This window comes from Calidris pugnax, unplaced genomic scaffold (genome assembly GCF_001431845.1).
Source record: "Calidris pugnax isolate Ruff unplaced genomic scaffold, ASM143184v1 scaffold273, whole genome shotgun sequence".
In the NCBI taxonomy this organism is placed as follows: Eukaryota; Metazoa; Chordata; class Aves; order Charadriiformes; family Scolopacidae; genus Calidris; species Calidris pugnax.
Window position 1 is genome coordinate 11,671,185 of NW_015094508.1, and position 19,710 is coordinate 11,690,894.

Sequence of the window (19,710 nt, forward strand, 5' to 3'; positions counted from 1 at the left end):
TTGAGTAGATGAATAGGTAGTGGTCAATATTATTAAAAAAATCTTGCTTGAACAGATTAGTGTGGTGGTTGTATGGGGTTTTGGGTTTGTTTGTGTTTTGTTGGCTTACTTTTGTTTTAACAGGGCAAGCATACGAAAACAGCTTTTATCTGTAGTTGACCCATTGCTCTGTATGATCTGTTCCTTTCCCTGTCATCTGAGACTCCCCATCTCAAATTGAGTTGTGTTCCCCTAACAATCAAGTGCTAGAAGCAGAGCACCTGTTGGGTTTTTCCTCTTTCAGAGAGTTTAAAGGCTGTGTAATCCTTGATCCATGTGTGCTCAGCAGTGACACATTCGACAGTTCTGATTTTACTGTTAGATGAACAAAATAGCCAATAGAGTCATCATAAGCAAACAGATTGGTAACAGCTGAGAAACTTGGTGATAGATGTACATCTACGGCCAGGAAAAAAAGAAAAAAAAAAGCCAAACTTGCAACTGGAGAGAGAAATGCAAAATGCCTGTGTTGGAACATGAGATGTTTGCAATGGCTGAAGTTTCTCAAACCTAACTCATTAAGAGTTTGATTGAGGCAAAACCTGTTTTACATTCAAAGAGGCTTTCACTGATTAAAATTTGAAGAATTTTTAATGGTACTTGAGATTCATATGCCTTCCTCTAATTGTATATTTTGGATTAATGTTTTTGTGTGGGTTGGTCTTATGTTTCCTCCCACAGTAGTAATGTGCTATGTTGGCCAAGTAAAACTTTTATGCTATATGAGGGGGGAAGAGAGGTTCCTGTATATGTTACTACATATTTCCTATTCCCTTGGTCTTTTGATCAAAATAGATATCCTCTTAGAGGTTCTTATTTTTATAAGTATATCATACTGGGAAAGTAGAACGATAAGGGCACGCAGGAGCGAAATCATTCATAGGGAGCATAATGAGTAAGAGATGCCCATAGCCTGCAATTATGTTATGCTTCAAGTTCAGTGCTGGAGATTGCTAACACCATGAACTGGTAACGGAGCACACCCATTAGATCTCCTATTTGTGTCTCCGCCAACGCTAGTGTAATTCTTACTCCATTTTCTAGTGTTGGAAGGCAATCTAGTCTTCAGTGTTCCAAGGAGAAGAATTCTTTGGCCAGAAGACTTGCACTGCCTGCAAAATCCAGCTGTCCTTCTGGATCTCCTCCTCCTAGCTAAATCCTCCCATTATTTCTTGTTAGATGGTATATACACTAGTGATGCTTTTCACTGTTGTATTTAAATGTTAACTGCACAGATTGTTTCTATTTTAGTAATGTTTTTTGCATCTCTACTGGTCTCTATTGGTATCTTCTTTCCCTTGCCGCCTCATAACCAAACATTCATAGGTTTGGTAAGTTCTTGGTTGGGTAATGCCTAAATTTGCTATGGTGTGCTTCTTGTATTGTGTGAGTAAAAGGAGAATTGTTACCGGGACTTCTGAATAGGTAGGTTTAAAAGTGAAAGTTGAAACTCTACTTTCCTTTTTAATGTAGCATCACGCTATCATAATTTTGTTTAATTTTGCTCTATGGTATTTTGCAAAATAATTCTAAAACTCTTTTAAGTTTTTCCTTTGTCCTTCTCTCCTGTGTTTGGGGTTTTTTTTGGTACAGATTTTGCTTTGACTGATTCCTACAATCTCTTTGTACTTACTATTCTACCTCAGCTATGAACATGTTCGGTTAGAGCAGACTTTATAGAAAATAGTCTGGTCTGCTGTCCTTAGAGATTTCTCCTCTTTTCTCTCAGATTTGATGGTAAATGTTAGTATTGAAATCTTTCATAAGAAAGAACAAGACATATCCTGGGGCTTAATCTCAGAGGAAACATTGCCTTAAGTAAACATTAGATATTTCTCCTTTTTCCTTCAAAACACGCTTAGAGTTTCTCTAGGTTCCTTTGCTTTTTGATACTCATACATGAATGCAGCCCAAGAGCTGTCTTATGATACCCAGCACTTTTCAAAGCGTGGTCTGAAGCTGGGTGGAGAAAAATTCTCCGGAGTTGGTCTGTTTCTATGATGTTGATGACACAGTGGGTGGAAGAATTCAGATCCTGTTAATTATCTCAGGAATGTATTAACTAGTATCACCTGAATCCCCCTTGAGATCTTCTGGCTATCAGTGCATGAGGGCACACTCCTCTTCTTTGTCGTACTTGGCCATTCCTTGTGCTTTTTCCAACTGTATTTCCAATCAATCTGTTTGTATTTATTTTAAGTTAACTGAAATTTCTGAGGCCCTTTTTGCAACATAAATCCTGCAGTAACTTGCAGAAGTCTCACTTCACACTTGATGATGGGTTTCACTCTTCTAGTGTACTTTGAATTTGCCTAGCAATTTCAGTGCAGGACTGCAGCAGTATGTTTTAATGTATAGAATGCATGTTCATCTGGATATACTTCAGGTGCAAGCTGATGTACGCTAGGTGAAGGAAGGTAAATGAAGAGTTGCATTATACCTGAAGAATTTATCTAATTCTGTTTCCTTGACATTCTTTCACCCATTTGAGCACGGGATTTGGGCATATCACTGTACTGTTTCCATAAATCCTCTTTTTTACTTTATTACAGAAGTAATACTATGTGTGCCATGTATATCAAATATGGATGTCCAGAGTCTTGTGTTCCAAATAGTTTTCAGGGAGAAGAAAGAAACAAAGTGTGCAGTTGTGTTTACATGACGTGGTCAAGTTTAATTAGAAAAATCAAAGAACACCAAGTGGTATATAGGCTTTTTTCTGGTTTTATGGTCCCACGTGAACTTATAGGACACAAGTAATTATTCATGGTACGCTGAATAGAAAAGTGTTCTGTAACACCTTGTAACACACATGAATCATGGAAAAGCTTTTTAAGATTGGTTCAGAAACTGTAAAGGGATAACTTTTAGTAAGCCTGAAAGCTCTAAGTTTGGTAGGTGGAATTTTTTTTGGTTTTGTTTTGTTTCTTTTGGAGGTGGTGGCATGGATATTTTAAAAATATAATAAGTCTCTGTATCTCTTTCATTGTTACTAGAAATTAGAAGTGACAGGATTAGAATCCTTTTGCACATTTCAGTGATGCTGCTGTTGCCTTTTTACCTCATGTTTTGAATGATTCTTTGGGCTTTTTTCGTATGGTTGTGTTTCCTTAGGTTGTGGAACAAACTGTTTGCAAAGGCTTTTGTTCATCTTTTTTATGCCTTTGTCTCTTGGTGCAAAATGTGAATAGACAGATGGGTTGAAAGAGGTGAGTTGCTCTTGTGCAGCAAAACAAATAGAAAGCAAATTGTCAGAGAGGAAACAACTTGAGCAATAATTCTACACTTGATGCAACCTAGAAGTGTCTGACAGCCCCCTTAGAGCTTTACTTGACGCTGCATGGAAGTGAGCGATTGTCTTCTCCTGTTCAGAGTAGCACCTGTGCATATATTGAACTGTTCTACTGACTCAACAGTGGTTTATAGTAGCCATGTGCTATTTCGTTTTATGTAGGCTTTTAAGTCATACTACTGCACTGAAATCTGAGTACATCTAGAACTTCGTAATGTTTTTCTTCATAGTTTCTTCAAGCACAGTGTGAACGGAGAGTCATAATTTGATTTTGCTCTTCTTTCACTTACAGAGGGTGTGCAGGAGATTAAGGACAAAGAGGCTGGTTTTCCATTTTGGACATTAGGTTTTGTGATTTGCTTTGGAAAGGAATTCTGTTGCCTTACGGCTTCTTCCAGGGAAGTTAAGTTTTTGACTGCATTTATTGAATTTTTGTGTTTCTTAAAGCCCTGAACTTCTGGGTGAAGCCTTCACCCCAGAGCAGTCTTTCTGATATCTCGTAAAATGAATTATCTCTTGCCTTCTGCCCAGTTCCTACACAAACAATCATAATGTCCTTCATCCTTGTGCAATGTGGCAGCCAGCAGCTTGACCATCAAAAACGGAGTTGAAAACTTTATTTTATCCTTGAGATAGTGAAGACTTTATTTTCTTGAGAAATCCTAAACTTGGTCTGGATTTTGGACAGGATTCAACCCACTGTGATTGTATTATCATCACTCAAAGGAAGAACGCATCATGACCGTGAAGTCTTTTGAAATGATATGCTTTGAACAGCAGTGTCATATCTGGCTTGTCAGACGTCAGCCAGTTCTTTCTTCTTGACCTTATTTCCTCCAAGCCTTCTCCACTGGTAGCAGAGTTGTCAAATATGTCAAAGAACGATTAGGACTGTGTCATTTGTCTGGTTTGTGTACTTGAATCTGTGTCTTACGCCTTGTTCAGGGCAGTGATCACGTATTGATTGAGTTCATAGTCCTGTCAGCCTCACCTCTGTGCCTGAGAACATCATAGGACAGATCCTCCTAGAAGCTATGCTAAGGCCCATGGAGGACAAGAAGGGGATTCGAGACAGCCAGTGTGGCTTCACCAAGGGCAAGTCCTGCCTGACCGACCTAGTGGCCTTTGTGGTAGAACATACTAGTGGACTGTATCAGTAGACAAGGGAAGAACTGCAGATGTCATCTATCTGGACTTCAGTAAGGACTTTGACTCAGTCCCTCACAACATCCTTGTCTCTAAGTTGGGGACATGCGGATTTGATGGGTGGGCAGTTCAGTGGCTTAGAAATTGGTTGGATGGTTGCATCCAGAGGGGTAGTGGTCAACATCTCAATGTCCAGATGAAGATTGGTGATGTGTTGTCCCTCAGGGTTCCGTGCTGGGACCAGTACTGTTTAATATCTTCATCAATGACATAATGGGATCGAGTGCACCTTGAGCAAGTTTGCAGGTGACCCCAAGCTGAGTGGTGCAGTTGACATGCCTGTCAACCAGGCCTCCAACAAGGCCAAGTGCAGTGTCCTGCACCTATGTCAGGGCATCTCTCAGTGTCAACATAGTCTGGGGGATGAAGGGATTAATTGCAGTCCTGTCGAGAAGGACTTGGGGTTAATGGTGGAGGAAAAGCTGGTGATGAGCTGGGAATGTGTGATCGCAGCACACTGTATCCTGGGCTGCATCAAAAGTGGGGCCAGCAGGTTGAGGGAGGTGACTCTGCACCTCTACACTACTCTGGTGATAGCCCACCTGGAGTACTGCGTCCAGCTCTGGAGTCCTCAGCACAGGAAGGACATGGACCTGTTGGAGTGAGTCCAGAGAAGGGCCACAAAAACGATCAGAGGGCTGGACCACCTCTCCTGTGAGTACAGGCTGAGTGAGAGTTAGAGTTGTTCAGCATGGAGAAGAGAAGGCTCTGGGGAGACCTTATTGTGGCCTTCCAGTACTTAAAGGGGGCTTATAAGAAAGATTGGGACAAACTTTTTAGCAGGGTCTGTTGTGATTGGACAAGAAGTAATGGTTTTAAACTAGAAGAGGGTAGATTTCAACCAGGCCTCCAACAAGGCCAAGTGCAGTGTCCTGCACCTATGTCAGGGCATCTCTCAGTGTCAATATAGTCTGGGGGATGAAGGGATTAATTGCAGTCCTGTCGAGAAGGACTTGGGGTTAATGGTGGAAAAGCTGGTGATGAGCTGGGAATGTGTGATCGCAGCACACTGTATCCTGGGCTGCATCAAAAGTGGGGCCAGCAGGTTGAGGGAGGTGACTCTGCACCTCTACACTACTCTGGTGATAGCCCACCTGGAGTACTGCGTCCAGCTCTGGAGTCCTCAGCACAGGAAGGACATGGACCTGTTGGAGTGAGTCCAGAGAAGGGCCACAAAAACGATCAGAGGGCTGGACCACCTCTCCTGTGAGTACAGGCTGAGTGAGAGTTAGAGTTGTTCAGCATGGAGAAGAGAAGGCTCTGGGGAGACCTTATTGTGGCCTTCCAGTACTTAAAGGGGGCTTATAAGAAAGATTGGGACAAACTTTTTAGCAGGGTCTGTTGTGATTGGACAAGAAGTAATGGTTTTAAACTAGAAGAGGGTAGATTCAGACTAGATACAAGGAAAAGAAAATCTTTACTGTCAGGGTGGTGAAACACTGAACAGGTTACCCAGAGCGGTTGTCAGTGCCCCATCCCTGGAAACATTCAAGGTCAGGTTGGATGGGGCTCTGAGCAGCCTGACCTAGTTGAAGGTGTCCTGCTCATTGCAGGGGAGGTTGGACTAGACAAGCCTTAAGGTCCCTTCCAACCAAAATTAAACTATGATTCTATGGTTCCTCCAGTGACCACATAGGGATGCTGAAAGTCACTTCAGGTGTGATTTCGCATTTTGAGACTCTAGAAGTCTGGCTCCTCTGAAATACAGAGAAGTTTTTAATAGAGGTGGTGAGTAATTTCAGCCAATGAATCCAAATGTTTTTCTTTCCTTGGTGGTCTGAAGAGAGCATTTGAGAGTCCTCATGTCAACAACATGTTAATATTATAGTGTCCTGTAACATCTTTATAAGGTAGGACATCATCAGGACTCTGTTTGCTATGTAAAACTGCCTCAATTCATTGAATTTTCTTTTCCTCAGTCCAGTTTTATGTTATCCTGTCTTTAATGCCATATACTTGTCTGTCTTCTGCAGAACATGCTAATATAAAATTGAAGAAGTGTAGCCACATGTAGAGGAACATTGCTTTTGGGTTCAACCAGTGGGCTGACCATGCACTGATGAAGATTAGCCAGATTAAACAAGAAGATTATTTGTCCTGTCAGAGGAGTGGTACAGTAGGTTAGCAGGTCTTGAGCTGTGGTCCCTGTATTGGAGTCTGGATTGTTGATCTGTATTGGGATAGAGGAGCTTGAATATAGGAGTCACTGTTTTATGAGTTTGTGGGCTGACAACGAAGGTTGTCATGACTTTAGTATTTTCATCTGTGCAGAACATCACTTCAGGATGTCAGTAGCTATGTGAGTATTCATTCATCTCTGATATATGAATAGTAATCTGTTAGGTTTTGTCCTCATTACCTCATTACTGTTGTCATATAGTAAAGATGAACCTTATCAATCGGATGTTTTGAAAACATGAAAGCAGAGTCACCAGTTATGGGTCTTAAAATTGGTAGTTTTTTCGTCTTCCTCCCTTGTTTTAAAGTGCCCTGTGCAGCAGTATGGAAACTGAAGACTCTGCAGCATTAGCTCACACAATCATATGCATAGATTCTGTTGTACTAATTTAACAATAAGGTATTTTAAGGTATTCTTAGAATTAAATTTTATTTCTTTTATATATCCTTTTTTTCCCTGTTTCTCCTAACTGTGCATAATTTCATTCAGGTGCCTTGAGTATTTTATTATTTGCATTCAGTTTTTCCTGTGCTGTTCCCAGTTGTTTCCTGCATTAGTATTACTACTATCTACCTTGGTTTTTCTGCCCACCTTTCACATTACCTCTTCAAGGTTTGAGATTTCTTTCTGCTTCTCTGATCTCATATAACATCAGAGCTATGGAGCCTGCTGTGTGTAAATTTGACTTGTTTTAACAATCTCCTTGAATTTTCATCAACAGCTTCAGATGATTAACCAGTCCTCTGGATATAAGCGTGTGCTAGGTACTAGAAGTCTGTTTGTTCAAAGATATCGTAATTGAAAAATAAAATGTAAAGGGGGACCATATCCATACGTATAAGCAAGAGGGGGGAGGGAAGCAGAGTTGTGGTTGAGCTTTCAGCCTTCATTCTGGATTTCAAGAGTTCTGAATGCTTCGTTTGTTAGCATTAATGTTGCACTAACTTTGGGTATTTTTGCGTGAGAGTATGTGTGTTTAATCAACTAAGCATGAAATCCCTTGCTTCTGTTTGTCCCTATTAAATAGTGGCAACAAAAGAAACAGACAGGAGATGGGTCCAGAACAAAGCAGAAATAATGGAGTATTTCACCCCAAAAAAGGAGAGTGAAACGAGAAGTACAAAGAATAGGGAAAGACAGATTCAATGGCTGGAGGCAGTGTCATGTGGTGGGGAGAGTAGTAATTCAGAGACATTTGCTGCCCAGAGCTTCAATCTGTGATATCTGTGGCATATATACCAGAAGTGTTTGGCTGCCCCTGCTATGGACACAAAATATAATGCTTTTCGCAGGAAAAAACTCTGTAGGGCTTTTAAGGGACGTTGTCTAGGTCTGTCAGCTCAAATATTGATCCATCTAAAATCATCCGGTTGGGATATAAATCCCTAAGCAGGAGTAGGACTGGGTAACTTCTGTCCTTAGCTGTTGCATATGATTGTACACACACATACAGCATGCATACACACATACAAGTAAAATGAAAGTAAGAATGGTGCTGAATATTGCAGTTTTCTGCAGACTGCAGCATCTAATTACTCCCAGTTTCTTGGATAAATACATCCTTTTTTTCCAAAACTGGTTAAATGCATACATTTTTTCAAGATACTGTACTGTTTTATTTTCAGTACTTTAAATGCTTAATTTCTCCCATTTAGAGAGAAGGATGTCATGCAGGACAGTGTCAAATACTTTGTACAGGTTCAGGCAGATGACATCAGTTGCTCTTCCCTAATCCACCAAGACTGTAACACCATCATAGAAAGGCCACCAGATTCATCAGGCATGATTTGCCCATGGTGAAGCCATGTTGGCTGTCACAAATCACTTCCTTATATTCCATGAGCCTTAGCATGGTTTCCAGGAGGATTAGCTCCATGCTCTTGCTGGGCACAGAGATGAGACTGACTGGCCTATAGTTCCCTGGGTCTTCCTTTTTTCCCTTCTTAAAAATGGAAGTCATGTTTCCCCTTTTCCAGTCAGTGGGAACTTCACTGGACTGCCATGGCTTCTCTAATGTGATACATAGTGGCTTAGCAGCTTCTTTGGCCAGTTCCCTCAGGACCTGAAGATGTATCTCATCAGATCCCCTGGATCTGTGCACGTTCAGGTTCCTCAGATGGTCTCAAATCTGATCTTCTCCTGCAGTAGGTTGTTCCTCATTCTTCCAGTCCCTGCCTTTGCCTTCTATGATGTGGGCGGTTTGGCTACAGCCCTTGCTGGTGAAGACCGAGGCAAAAGAGTTGTTGAGCACCTCAGTCTTCTCCCTTTCCTGGGTGACTAGGTCTCCTGTTTCTGTCTGGAGAGGGCCCACATATTCTGTATTTATCCTTTTATCACTGACGTATCTTGAAGAAGCTTTTCTTGTTGCCCTTGACATCCCTGGTCAGATTTCACTCTATCGGAGCTTTAGCTTTTCCAACCTAATCCCTGGCTACTTGGACAGTTTCTCTGTATTCCTCCCAGACTATCTGTCCTTCCTCCCACCCTCCGTAGGCTGCCTTTTGTGTTTGAGTTTGTTCAGGAGCCCCTTGTTAATCCATGCAGGCCTCATGGCATTTTTGCCTTACTTTCTCTTTGTTGGGTTGCATTACTCCTGAGCTTGGAGGAGGTGTTCCTTGAATAGTAGCTGGCTTTTCTTCTCTTCATCCAATGGCTATAAAGAGGTTTGAGTGTGGTGTTGTCAACAATCATGAAAATTGACTTTGTTTGACAAGTCTCTACTTTTAAAGTAAGTAAGGTCTTACCCTGATAGGATGAAGGGGCTGCAAAAAAACATTCTTTTTTTGTTGATAGCAGTGGGTCTGAAATGCATGCCTATACCCCAAATAACAATTCAATGACTCTGCCAGCGGCTCTTCTTGACCATTTGTGGTGGTCAAACGCTTTCTTTCTGTATCCCCCAGCACTCTCTCTGAGTGGTCTCATTTGGGTTCAGAATTTGATTTATAAAGCCTAAAAGGCTGTCTTTTATTGGACAGTCACTCGTCAAGGAAATCAGGTGTGGAAATCAATGAAAGCATCTTCCAGGTCCATATCTAACTGTTTTCAAGACCAGTCAGGCTGTTAATTAAATTTTCTTGTGCCCTTTAGGTTGTCCAAATGGAGTGGAGAGTCCACTGGTTTTGGAAAGTGCTAATTGTGAACTGAATGGCTCTCTCAGTGTTTTTGATATATTTGTGTTTTGGATTTCAGGAATGGCTCCTTTAGTTACTAGTACACATTTCCTGTTATTCTGTGTAGTTCTGCTCTGTAATACATGACAACATTTTAAATAATGTTGTAGCTCTAGTCCATGCTTTGTAACGTATTTCAGGACGCATTTCCTGTCCATAATCAAAAGCAGAATATAGGATGTAACGTTATTTGCATGGCCAATGACCTCTGTATTTTCTACTCTCCACACATCTTGTGTAGCTACTAGATGCAGCTGCCAAAGTTGTGACAAAAGAAGTTTAGTCTCTATAATGGATGCTTAAACAGCCCTGACTTTGCTAGGGGCCAAGTAACTTTAAGCTGCTGAGAGAACAGGAAGGCAGTGATCGGACTGTTTGTATAGTGATATTTCCAATGGAAGAGACGCCCATTGAGCTGGAGTAAGGAGGATTGTGAAACAAACTTATAAAATTTAAATAACGTTATTACAAGTATCCCCTAAAATATGCTCTAGAATTTCTCATGTCAGCCAGTGCTAAGTGCTATACACAGCAGCTTAAATTTCAGTGGGTTTTTGAAGCTAGCATATTTGAAGTCTGTTTTCATTCCAGCCAAACAAAAATATCTACTGAAGGAAATTAGCCTTGCAGAAGGACAAAGTCATAAGCATAACAATGGTAGGGGAATCATATCAAATAAGATATGAGATTGGTCTGGAGGAGCCATTTCCCTGTCTTCTGGGGTTCTTTTCTGCTGTGTCTCACTAACTTTCATACCGAACTGTGCTTACTGGGGAAGGATGAGTGAGGGGGTGGCAGGTATATGTATGCTGCTTTGGACATACAAATTGACCCGGATTTTTGATCATGCGTTTAACCAACAGCACATAAGGACTGTCCAGACTAAGTTAGACTTAAGAAATCTGCACTAGATACTGAACTGCACAAAACCAGCCTGAGGAGCCCCTCTGTCACCCACAGAGCCTCCATATGTGTTCTACAAAGAGCAATAATTATCTTTGACAGAACTGCAGGTTATTACATGTCATCAGGGCTGCAAGAGTTGTGTTTGGTTGCATAAGAACTGGCACAGTGTCTGGACAGAGAGAAGCATAGACTTTCATCAGCTCATCTATTCCTTTATATTTTTGAATTTGACATAAAGAAATTGTTGCGAAGATGCTGTGGTGACGGTAACAAATTGAATTCTTTTTAAACACTGGCTGCAAAGGGCCTGACTCAAAGCCTCGGGAGCTCTGGCAAGCTTCGAAGAAATTTATGTGGCCTTCAGCCTGATACCCATTAAGTGGAAGCTCTGTTTGAAGGAGCTTATGTTGTGCAATGAACTCAATTGGCCTTTCTCACTTAAGTACCAGAGTAGAATGTTTGCTGTGGCTTTGTAGAATCTGAGATAAGTATAAACTGATGTCTGTGAATAAGTCAGAAGGCATGTTTACTGTTTAGCTACAGACACACATACAAGGGCAAACCTTGAAAAAAAGGATTTTTGAGTCAAAGTTTAATAGAGGAAAAACTTTTATTTTTAAAATCTCTTGTCTTTGTTCAGTTTAACTACTACTGTAAATGTTTTGACTCCTAAAATGTTTTCTTTCGCATTTTAAAAAGACGTTGAAGGGATTTTGTAACTTTCCATGAACTTACTGCTTCTTTAAACGAATTATGACTGTTTTGGCAGCAGGTACAATAACTTACCATCTATACAAAATGAATCAAATAAATGTTCTGCATTCAGTGAGCTGTCTTTTAATAATCACATTCTCTTTGGATGACTTGCTTGCAGAGCCAGGCCTTGCTATTTGCAACAGTGCCTTACCATTGTCTGTTCAGTTTCTCTGCTCCTCCAGTAGTCCTCAGTGAGAGAACCTGGGCAGTTGCATAGATAAACTAGGTTAAGATTGGAAAGACTGGATTTCTTTACCCAATGGGTCTTAGGATGGTGGCTAAGATGGAAAAAAAGAGCTGGGACTGTGTAAAGACAGTAAGTGTAAGAGAGTAGTGATTGCACAAATATGTGCAATGATGTGATGGTGGCAGATACTGGGGGAGAAGGTATTTATACGTATCGAAGTGATGGAGGTCTATCTTGGACATTAGCAGGTGATTATACCCCATACTTGTATATAGACTTCCTGGATTTCCCAGAATGATACGTTTTTAGATTTTTACATTAAAATTTTCCGTATTTCATGTAAATAAAGTTCTGATGAACCTTACTGAGGACTTAAAAGACCTTTTGGATGAGCCTGGCCTACTTTGGCAATATTGTTTAAGAGATGTGAGCAGAACTTAGTAAGAGATTTTTTTATACATTATATTGTGATTAATTTATACCTCTCCGGGCAGAGTGAGAGATCTGCATGTTTCTGACTAGGGCTATGTCCAGCAGAATTTATTTCTTTACAGCTGTACTACTCTTTAAGGACTGATATTGTACGGTGAAACACAAGCCAGGGAAGGACATCAGTGGAGCAAAGTTCTCTGATTCTTTCCTGTGACAACAGGTAGAGCTTGGCCATCAGGTGCCCAGGAGCTGCTTCTATGTTCACACCGGGTATTGCATGAAATAAGCATAGGAAGCAGACTCGTGCATACCCAACTGAAGAGCTGAGTAGGAGCCATGCCTATCTCCCTGTATGCGTGCTGTTCTTGCAATTCAGGAAATGGATGTCACTTTCCTCAATCCAGCTCTATGAGGTTTAGGTGAAAAGTTAAAAGGTATTTTGATGTTTTCTTACGAAGCTATTCTAGATTTTAGTTGAGGTGGTCTCAGTCTATTAATTGTTGATTTTGTCAAAATAGTAAGTTTGAATAATAATTTGCTTCTCCAGTGCCTTAAAATTTATAAACTTGATTTTTAGAACCTCATTGAATAGGTATTTGCAAAAAAAGAAGTAACTGTTCATTTTGGTTTTGTTTTGTTTGTTTTTCCCTACCTTGACAGTGTTTTAGAGCACTTTGCTGCAAAGGACCACCACCACCACGACCTGAATATGACTTGGTTTGCATAGGCCTCACTGGTTCTGGCAAGACAAGTCTTCTGTCACAGCTTTGCAGTGAAAGCCCGGAGAATATAGTGTCTACAACAGGTAGGATGCTGCCTTATTCCGTGGTGTGCTATAATGTTGCCCAAAGGTAACTTTTGAAACATACAGCAAAGGTAGTAGAGACTTCAGCTTAGTGTTCTTGTTTTCAACAGTTCCTAATGGATTGCCTTGAAGCTACCACTACTTACTTTTTCAGTGTTTGGGCACCCATTTGGAGATATGCATGAAAACATACGATTTGGAATGTGTTGAAAGTCAAAACATGCGGTATATTATGTGGTATAATGAAGCAGAACCATTGGAAACATACAGTGCCGGTGTAAACACACATTAAAAATTTTTGTTCTTCTCTTTTTACTTTTAGTGTTTAAACAGTCTGGTTATACGGGCAGAAAAGAGGAGAATGTGCTATAAAGTAGAGTTGGACAGTGGTGCTCTGAAACCTAAGTTGGGATTTATTTCTTTTCATACTTGTTAAGTACTGCCTTATGGTATACACTAGCAACCAAAAGAATAAGTGTAATGTTTAACTGTAGTGATAATCCTTTGTTTTTAGATCAGCAAAGAAACTTGTTTAAGTAGTAGGGATAGATTGAGATCATAGAATCAATTTACAAATGTTTCAGTGTCGTTGAGAAGATACATAAAAACCAACACAACAACCACAGCTAGAAGGTATCTTAAGTCCAAAAATTTTGAATATGCAGACTGCTGTTGATGAACCAGAAAGAGTAATACTGAAAAGAGTATTTTGATTAAAAAAATCTTCATAAACCCAAAAAACAAAATGTGGAGTGAGAAGAAGGAATTACCTGGCTACAAAGTTCGGAAAGAGGACAGATTAGGTCATAGAAATGGAAGAAATCTGGTTCTGTGGCTGCAGCAATTTACTAAGGTCGATTTGCTGAGGGAACAGATAGTGCTGTATGAGCAACTTGTGTTTATAGTTACATGGCTTTATGTTGTATCTATGGTTCATATGCTTGAATTTTATGATTGTCCCTTAGCAACCCTAACTGGTTTTCATTGTATTGTTGTTTAAATTGCAAGAACATAAGGTTATTTAATACAACTGTAAATAAACAAAGTGAAACAGGTACAAGTAAATTTTTTTTTCTGCAATGAATAATTAAACAATTACCGTCATAGTGTTGTTTCTGAGAATGTTAAAGGGATCTGACACTTCATTGTATGAAGAAGGTGTCAATGCTAACTCAAGAAGTTAGAAGGAAATTGTAGAGTACTTCAGCCTTCCCCCATCTTTGTCTTTACGGTTCACCTGGAGTTAGTGCAAATTATGCTTTAAGACTTTAGGTCCTCAAAGAAGTAGTAAAAACAATGTAAACAGCAGTATCAATCTATCAAAGGAAAAATTAACTTTAAAATTAAATTTGTAACATGTTTGTAGATAGTTGCAACAAAATTTATTTAGTTGCATTTTTAGTTAAGTTAGGCCATTATTTAGTTAAGCAACTCCAGGAATGAAGGAGGACTCTGGAGAAAACTAGGGAGCATCCAAATCAAAATTATGCGTATCTACGTTTATTATATCTATACATATTCAGCTTATGGTAAATCTACCCATATGCACCATATCTGTACTATATCAGAAAATATTTTTGAGAATCCAAGAATACAATGTGAAAACCTCTCCACTCAGTTTTCAAACTAAAACCTGTATTTTTGCTTTTCTTGTCATCAACACTCAGATCTATTCCAGTTTTTCTTCCTTTCTAGGAAAAGTTTAGGATTTAAGACAACAAAAATATTTCATAATTATTCCCTTCAGATTTTCTTGCACTTTCCTCTACTGCATCTAGCACATACCATGGTTGACGTACTAGATTATCTTGTTGGTCTGATCTGAGAGAAAAAAATACCTTGTTTCTGTTAAATGATAGCTACTAAACTTGGAGTGAAACACATTTTTTCAAAACTTCTTTATTCAGTTCACAGGTATGTAATCATGTTGAAACTACTTGTGCTAAATGGAAATCTGGACATTCTATGCTGAAAGAACAGGCATAATTTTTCCTATATAAAGTATTATATATAGTTATATGTATGTATGCAGTAAACATGCAGAATTTAGTACATAGTATATTGATGGATTGCTGGGAGCCTTTCACGTTTCCTTTCTCTTGTCTGTCTGAATTTTCAGTTCAAGAACATGACACTTTAAAAAAAGTTTTTTAGGTTTAAGCATATAACAGTCATAGATGCTTCTAGTGTGCTTGTAACCATTTTAATGCATACCACTTAGGTCTGTAAAAGGATCTTTCTGTTAATAACATTATAGTCAGGATTAATACTGTAAGTGTAACTTAAATCTGTGAAGTATAAGTGTAAGAAAACAGTGATTTGAGTTGCATGTTGTCTTCCACTTCTCCTGAAAATCACAGAAGGATCACTTCATGCTACTGGTAGTCTGAAATCTAAACTTTAGTTCCAGATGCATTAAAATATGACTTTATAAAGGTGTATCCTGTACTGATTCCTTACCAAATGGCCTGGTTGGAACTTTTGTGTTGAATGTTATGTGTGCCAACTATTTAATTGCTCATACTGATTTATCACCCCTGCCCTTATAACTGATATTTTAAAACGTCGTGTTTAAACAGAATTTCACATGCAAAATTCTGGTTCGTGATGAAAAATCTAGTCTTTTCTGTATGTATGTAATTGATTTCAAATGGCTTCTTTAACAAATAACTTACTGATACTCTTATTCTGTTCTTAGGTTTCAGTATAAAAGCAGTGCCATTCCAGAATGCTATCTTGAACGTAAAAGAACTTGGAGGTATTGCATTTATTCACTTGATTTTAAAAACTGTAATGTCTAAATCTCATCAAACAAATAATACAAAACTGTTAGTTTTAAATTAAAAAAATGATGAATCATGTGTCTGGAATTTAAAACCTGTGTTTCATCACAGCAGATAAAGTTGTGAAAAATTGTACAATGCAGATTACAAAGAACAAAAAGTAAATGGCAGGAGGAGCGGAGTGCGTGGTGTATTGCTTTAGTGTAATGATGGTTAAGCTTGCAATGGTTAAGCTACACAGAAATACATATTGGACTGTAATTGTAGTTCAGCTCACATTGCAACTCAAGGATGTGCGTTCCCTGTGTTTATTGTATGTATAAGCTTTTACTTAGGAGCACTCAGGTGACTTTTGAGGCTCAAGTAACTATGTGAACATTTGGCAAAACCAATATATTTACTGCATCACTGAAAGTATTGCAAAGACAGCCAACTTCCAATGAGTTATATTCTTTAAGATCTAGTCTATTGTTGGATTTGTTGAGTTTTTGGAGGGATGGTTGTTTTGTGCTTGTGGTTTTTCTGCGTGTCTGTATCCAGGTAAGCAATTTGGCTGCCCAATTCTGACCCTGAGTCTTAAGTATTCAAGAGGTAGCTCTGTTAAAAGGAAGAAAACATTTCTCTAATGAGAGTTCTTACAGAGTCTAATTTAATCTAATGTTGTTCTAATTAAAAAAAAAAAAAAAAAAAACAAAAACCCACATGGATCTTCTTTATATTCTAGAATCTCTGTAGATCTTTGTTATCTATGTAAATAGAGTAGAATGAATCTTGGGAATGTTCAGTAGATTTTCAACAAGGTGCAAACCTTTCTTAAATGCTGTGGGGTAGAAGTTAACTTGAAGGAAGTTTCATGAGATCAAATCAAGTTTCATGATGATTGTCTTATCTAAAACTGTTTTAAGAAGGCTTTGAGATAAGCACGTATTAAAAGGGTAGCATTTCCTCTTCACTGCCATTGTTCCATGGATTTAAACATACATGTTCTTGTTTGAGCATGTATCCTGTAAAAGAAGCAGAAGTTTTCATCGATAAAGAGACCACTACACAGGGATAGTGTGTGTTCTGCTTGAGTGTGTTATCTGCGTAATGTTCACTTAGGTCACTTTTGGGATTTTTTTGGAAATAGGATGAATCATTTGCAGCCCAGTTTATACATTCCACTGCCTGATCTCTATGAAATACATAATTCGTATATGTAAATACAGTTTTTACATCAAAAATTGAATCTGAGTATTTTATAGCAGTTCCTTGTTAAAGTCTCTTCCATAACTTAATAAAGTCTCTTCTGTTCTTACAACTTTTATTTTATGCAGGTATGTATGTTATGAGAAACCTTATCTCAGTGGAGTGCTTTGATGTCTCATGACAGGATGTTCTGAAGTAATCCAGAATATTTGATTTGTTTTTTTCACATGTTTATCTATTCCCAAAGTCGAAGGATTGTCAGAATTTTTTTACCCCACTTTTAAATTTTGTTTCCTTTAAGTATGGATGTTTATGTGTCTGTACTTAGAAATGGTCTGTTTTTTCTATGACATAGGAGGAAAACGCTGATTTTGATAGCTTCTCATTGCCTAGTTAAGGGAGCTAAGGCAAGCTTCCAAAAGTTTTTCTTCCAAAAGTTGAGGTTCAGCCTTTAATCTTCTAGTTGAGAGATGTGTTCCTTTTGATTAAGGTAAAACCTGAGCTTTCTGGAGTATGTATGGTTTCTCTCTTGCTACTGTATGAAAATGAAGAAAATTGTCTTACGTATTTAATCACTGTAGTGTGGAGACCTTGTCCAGATGTTTGATCTTGTAAACTTGGAGGAGGGTAGAAAGGCATCTATTTTAAACAATCACTGTCTGCTGTTGCACGTTATTCAAAGGGTGACATTCTAGATTGTTTTAATTTTTGATACTCTGTTTTAAAATGATATTTTAGGTTTAGGCAACTGCAATTTCTTCATTTCTGTAGAGATTGTAAATGTTCAGGCAAAGTGCATAGAAAACAGTCTCTCCTCTTTTGTCTTTTCCTGGTCTGATTATCTCTTCATCAGCCTTTAGTATCAGGGACATGGAGCCAGGTTTGCTCGGCAGTTTTTTGCAGAAATTTTTCTTTGAGGAACACGATACTAGAATATTTTTTAAAAAATCCTATTTCTGATTTTTTTAATTATGTTTGTTTCCTAAAGTAGGCTGCCTTCCCACCAGAAAAGAAGGTTTTCTGTCCAGTTTTGTAAATGTTAAATATTTTGTTTAAAAACATTGAATTTGATCCTGAATACAAAAGTATATATAGCTTTCAAATTAAACAGGCCTGCTTGAATTACTTGAAAAGGTCTTGCTTTATTTACTGATGAAGTTGAACTGCCCATTCTCTCAAGTTTCTATTTTGATATACCAATAATCCCTTCCTGCTCCCTGAGAAATTAAAAAAAAAGAATTACCCCCACCCCCACACCCCCAAAAAAATATTAATCTATAAATTATGGGTGCAGTTTAGATTACTGTGAAGATGTGCAATGCCCTAGTCCACATTCTTTCAGATTGTACTCTCATCAGGATAGCTGGAAATACCTATGTTACGCAACTCAGCTGAATAACAGTATAGAAAGAAATTGCAGATTTGATGATTTACTGCTGTGGTGCAGCAATCTCTGGTGGGAACTAAGGATGAAATTGTGCACAATAAACTTATAGGAGAGTGAGGAAAAGCCGGAAAAATAAGGCAGATGGTAACATTTGTTGTTCAGAAGGTTCTAACGGTGTTTTGCTGAAAGAAGTTTGGGATACCGGACGCTGAGGTTTATTCTCAAGACAGCTAATGAAAGTGCAAAGGCAATAGGAGACTTTTGCTTTGAATCTAACAGATTCCAGCCTGGAGACACAGTGCCTGAAACCACCATTTATTCAGTGTGTTTATTCAGTTCTTTGCTGTTGTAATGCTGTCAAAACAGAATGCGAAGTCATGGTGTCTGTTGTGACGTAGATACTTACTCAGGCTTAAATCAAGATTGTAGGTCCATTCGGGGGGTCAACTGAAAGCTTACAGTTGTTTTTTTAGAATAAGTCTATGCTATAATTTATTTTGCTATCTTCTAAATGTTGGTTTAGAAACTACTGGTGATATGCCAAATACTGAGCCTGGTCAAATTTAAAGAAATTATTCTGGATGTGAACAGCTCTTTATCTTCTTACCAAGTTTTAAAATACTAACAACTTCTCATAGGGTTTAGTAACATTCTCTGTTTTACGTACTAAAATATATTGTCATATGTTTGTGTTATGTTTTCGTAATCCACCCAAAGGCCTTTTTCACAAGCATAGAGAATCAACATGTTGTGAAGTCATCTTTGAAACTTCATTTAAGACAAAATATGTTAGCAGGAGCAAGAGGGGAGTGCTTAATATCAGGGCTGCTTGATTCTCCAGTTGGTTGAGTGTGCTCAGGAAAAGAGATGAGAACTGTCCTCCCCACTGCTACTCCTTCTTCAGCTTCATGACCAAAGTCATAAATTCACGCTCTTAGGCCAGCTAAATTAAATGTCTAGGTAAGAGCTTGAGAACAAATAACTTTAAACAAGATTGGTTAAACAAAGCATGCGTATTTTGCCTTAATTTGGAAGTAAAGAGCAGAAGAAGAGAGAGTAGGAGGGGGAGTCACGCTGACATGCAGTTCAAGTTGAATGGAAAATATAAACCCCTGGAGAAGATGGAAACAGTTGTCAGGTAGTTTCTGCCTTACAAAAAAAATGAGGGAGGGGGGAAAAAATAATTTTGAGCTACTAATTGCAATTAAAATTTGAATAGTTATGGAAATCAGTCTCCTCTGCTCTGTGGGGGTAGAGGAGAGTACTGAACGCCCTTCTAGCAACATAGCCTGGCAAAGCAGCTAAAATTTCATCTAGTTAGTCATCAGAAAACTGATCCCACAAGCAAATGCCAGCCTAAGTCATCTTCACAGGGAC

At 38.7% G+C, this 19,710-nt stretch overlaps 1 protein-coding gene across 2 annotated transcripts in view; it reads left to right on the forward strand.

The window, feature by feature from the left end:
- Positions 1 to 19,710, forward strand: part of ARL15 (ADP-ribosylation factor like GTPase 15) — a 215,948-nt gene that overhangs the window by 58,963 nt on the left and 137,275 nt on the right. For both annotated transcript variants that reach the window (XM_014965077.1, XM_014965078.1), the window contains 2 exons: positions 12,831 to 12,975; positions 15,674 to 15,733. In XM_014965077.1, coding sequence (XP_014820563.1) covers positions 12,831 to 12,975; positions 15,674 to 15,733 — 205 coding nt within the window. The remainder of the gene's footprint in view (positions 1 to 12,830; positions 12,976 to 15,673; positions 15,734 to 19,710) is intronic.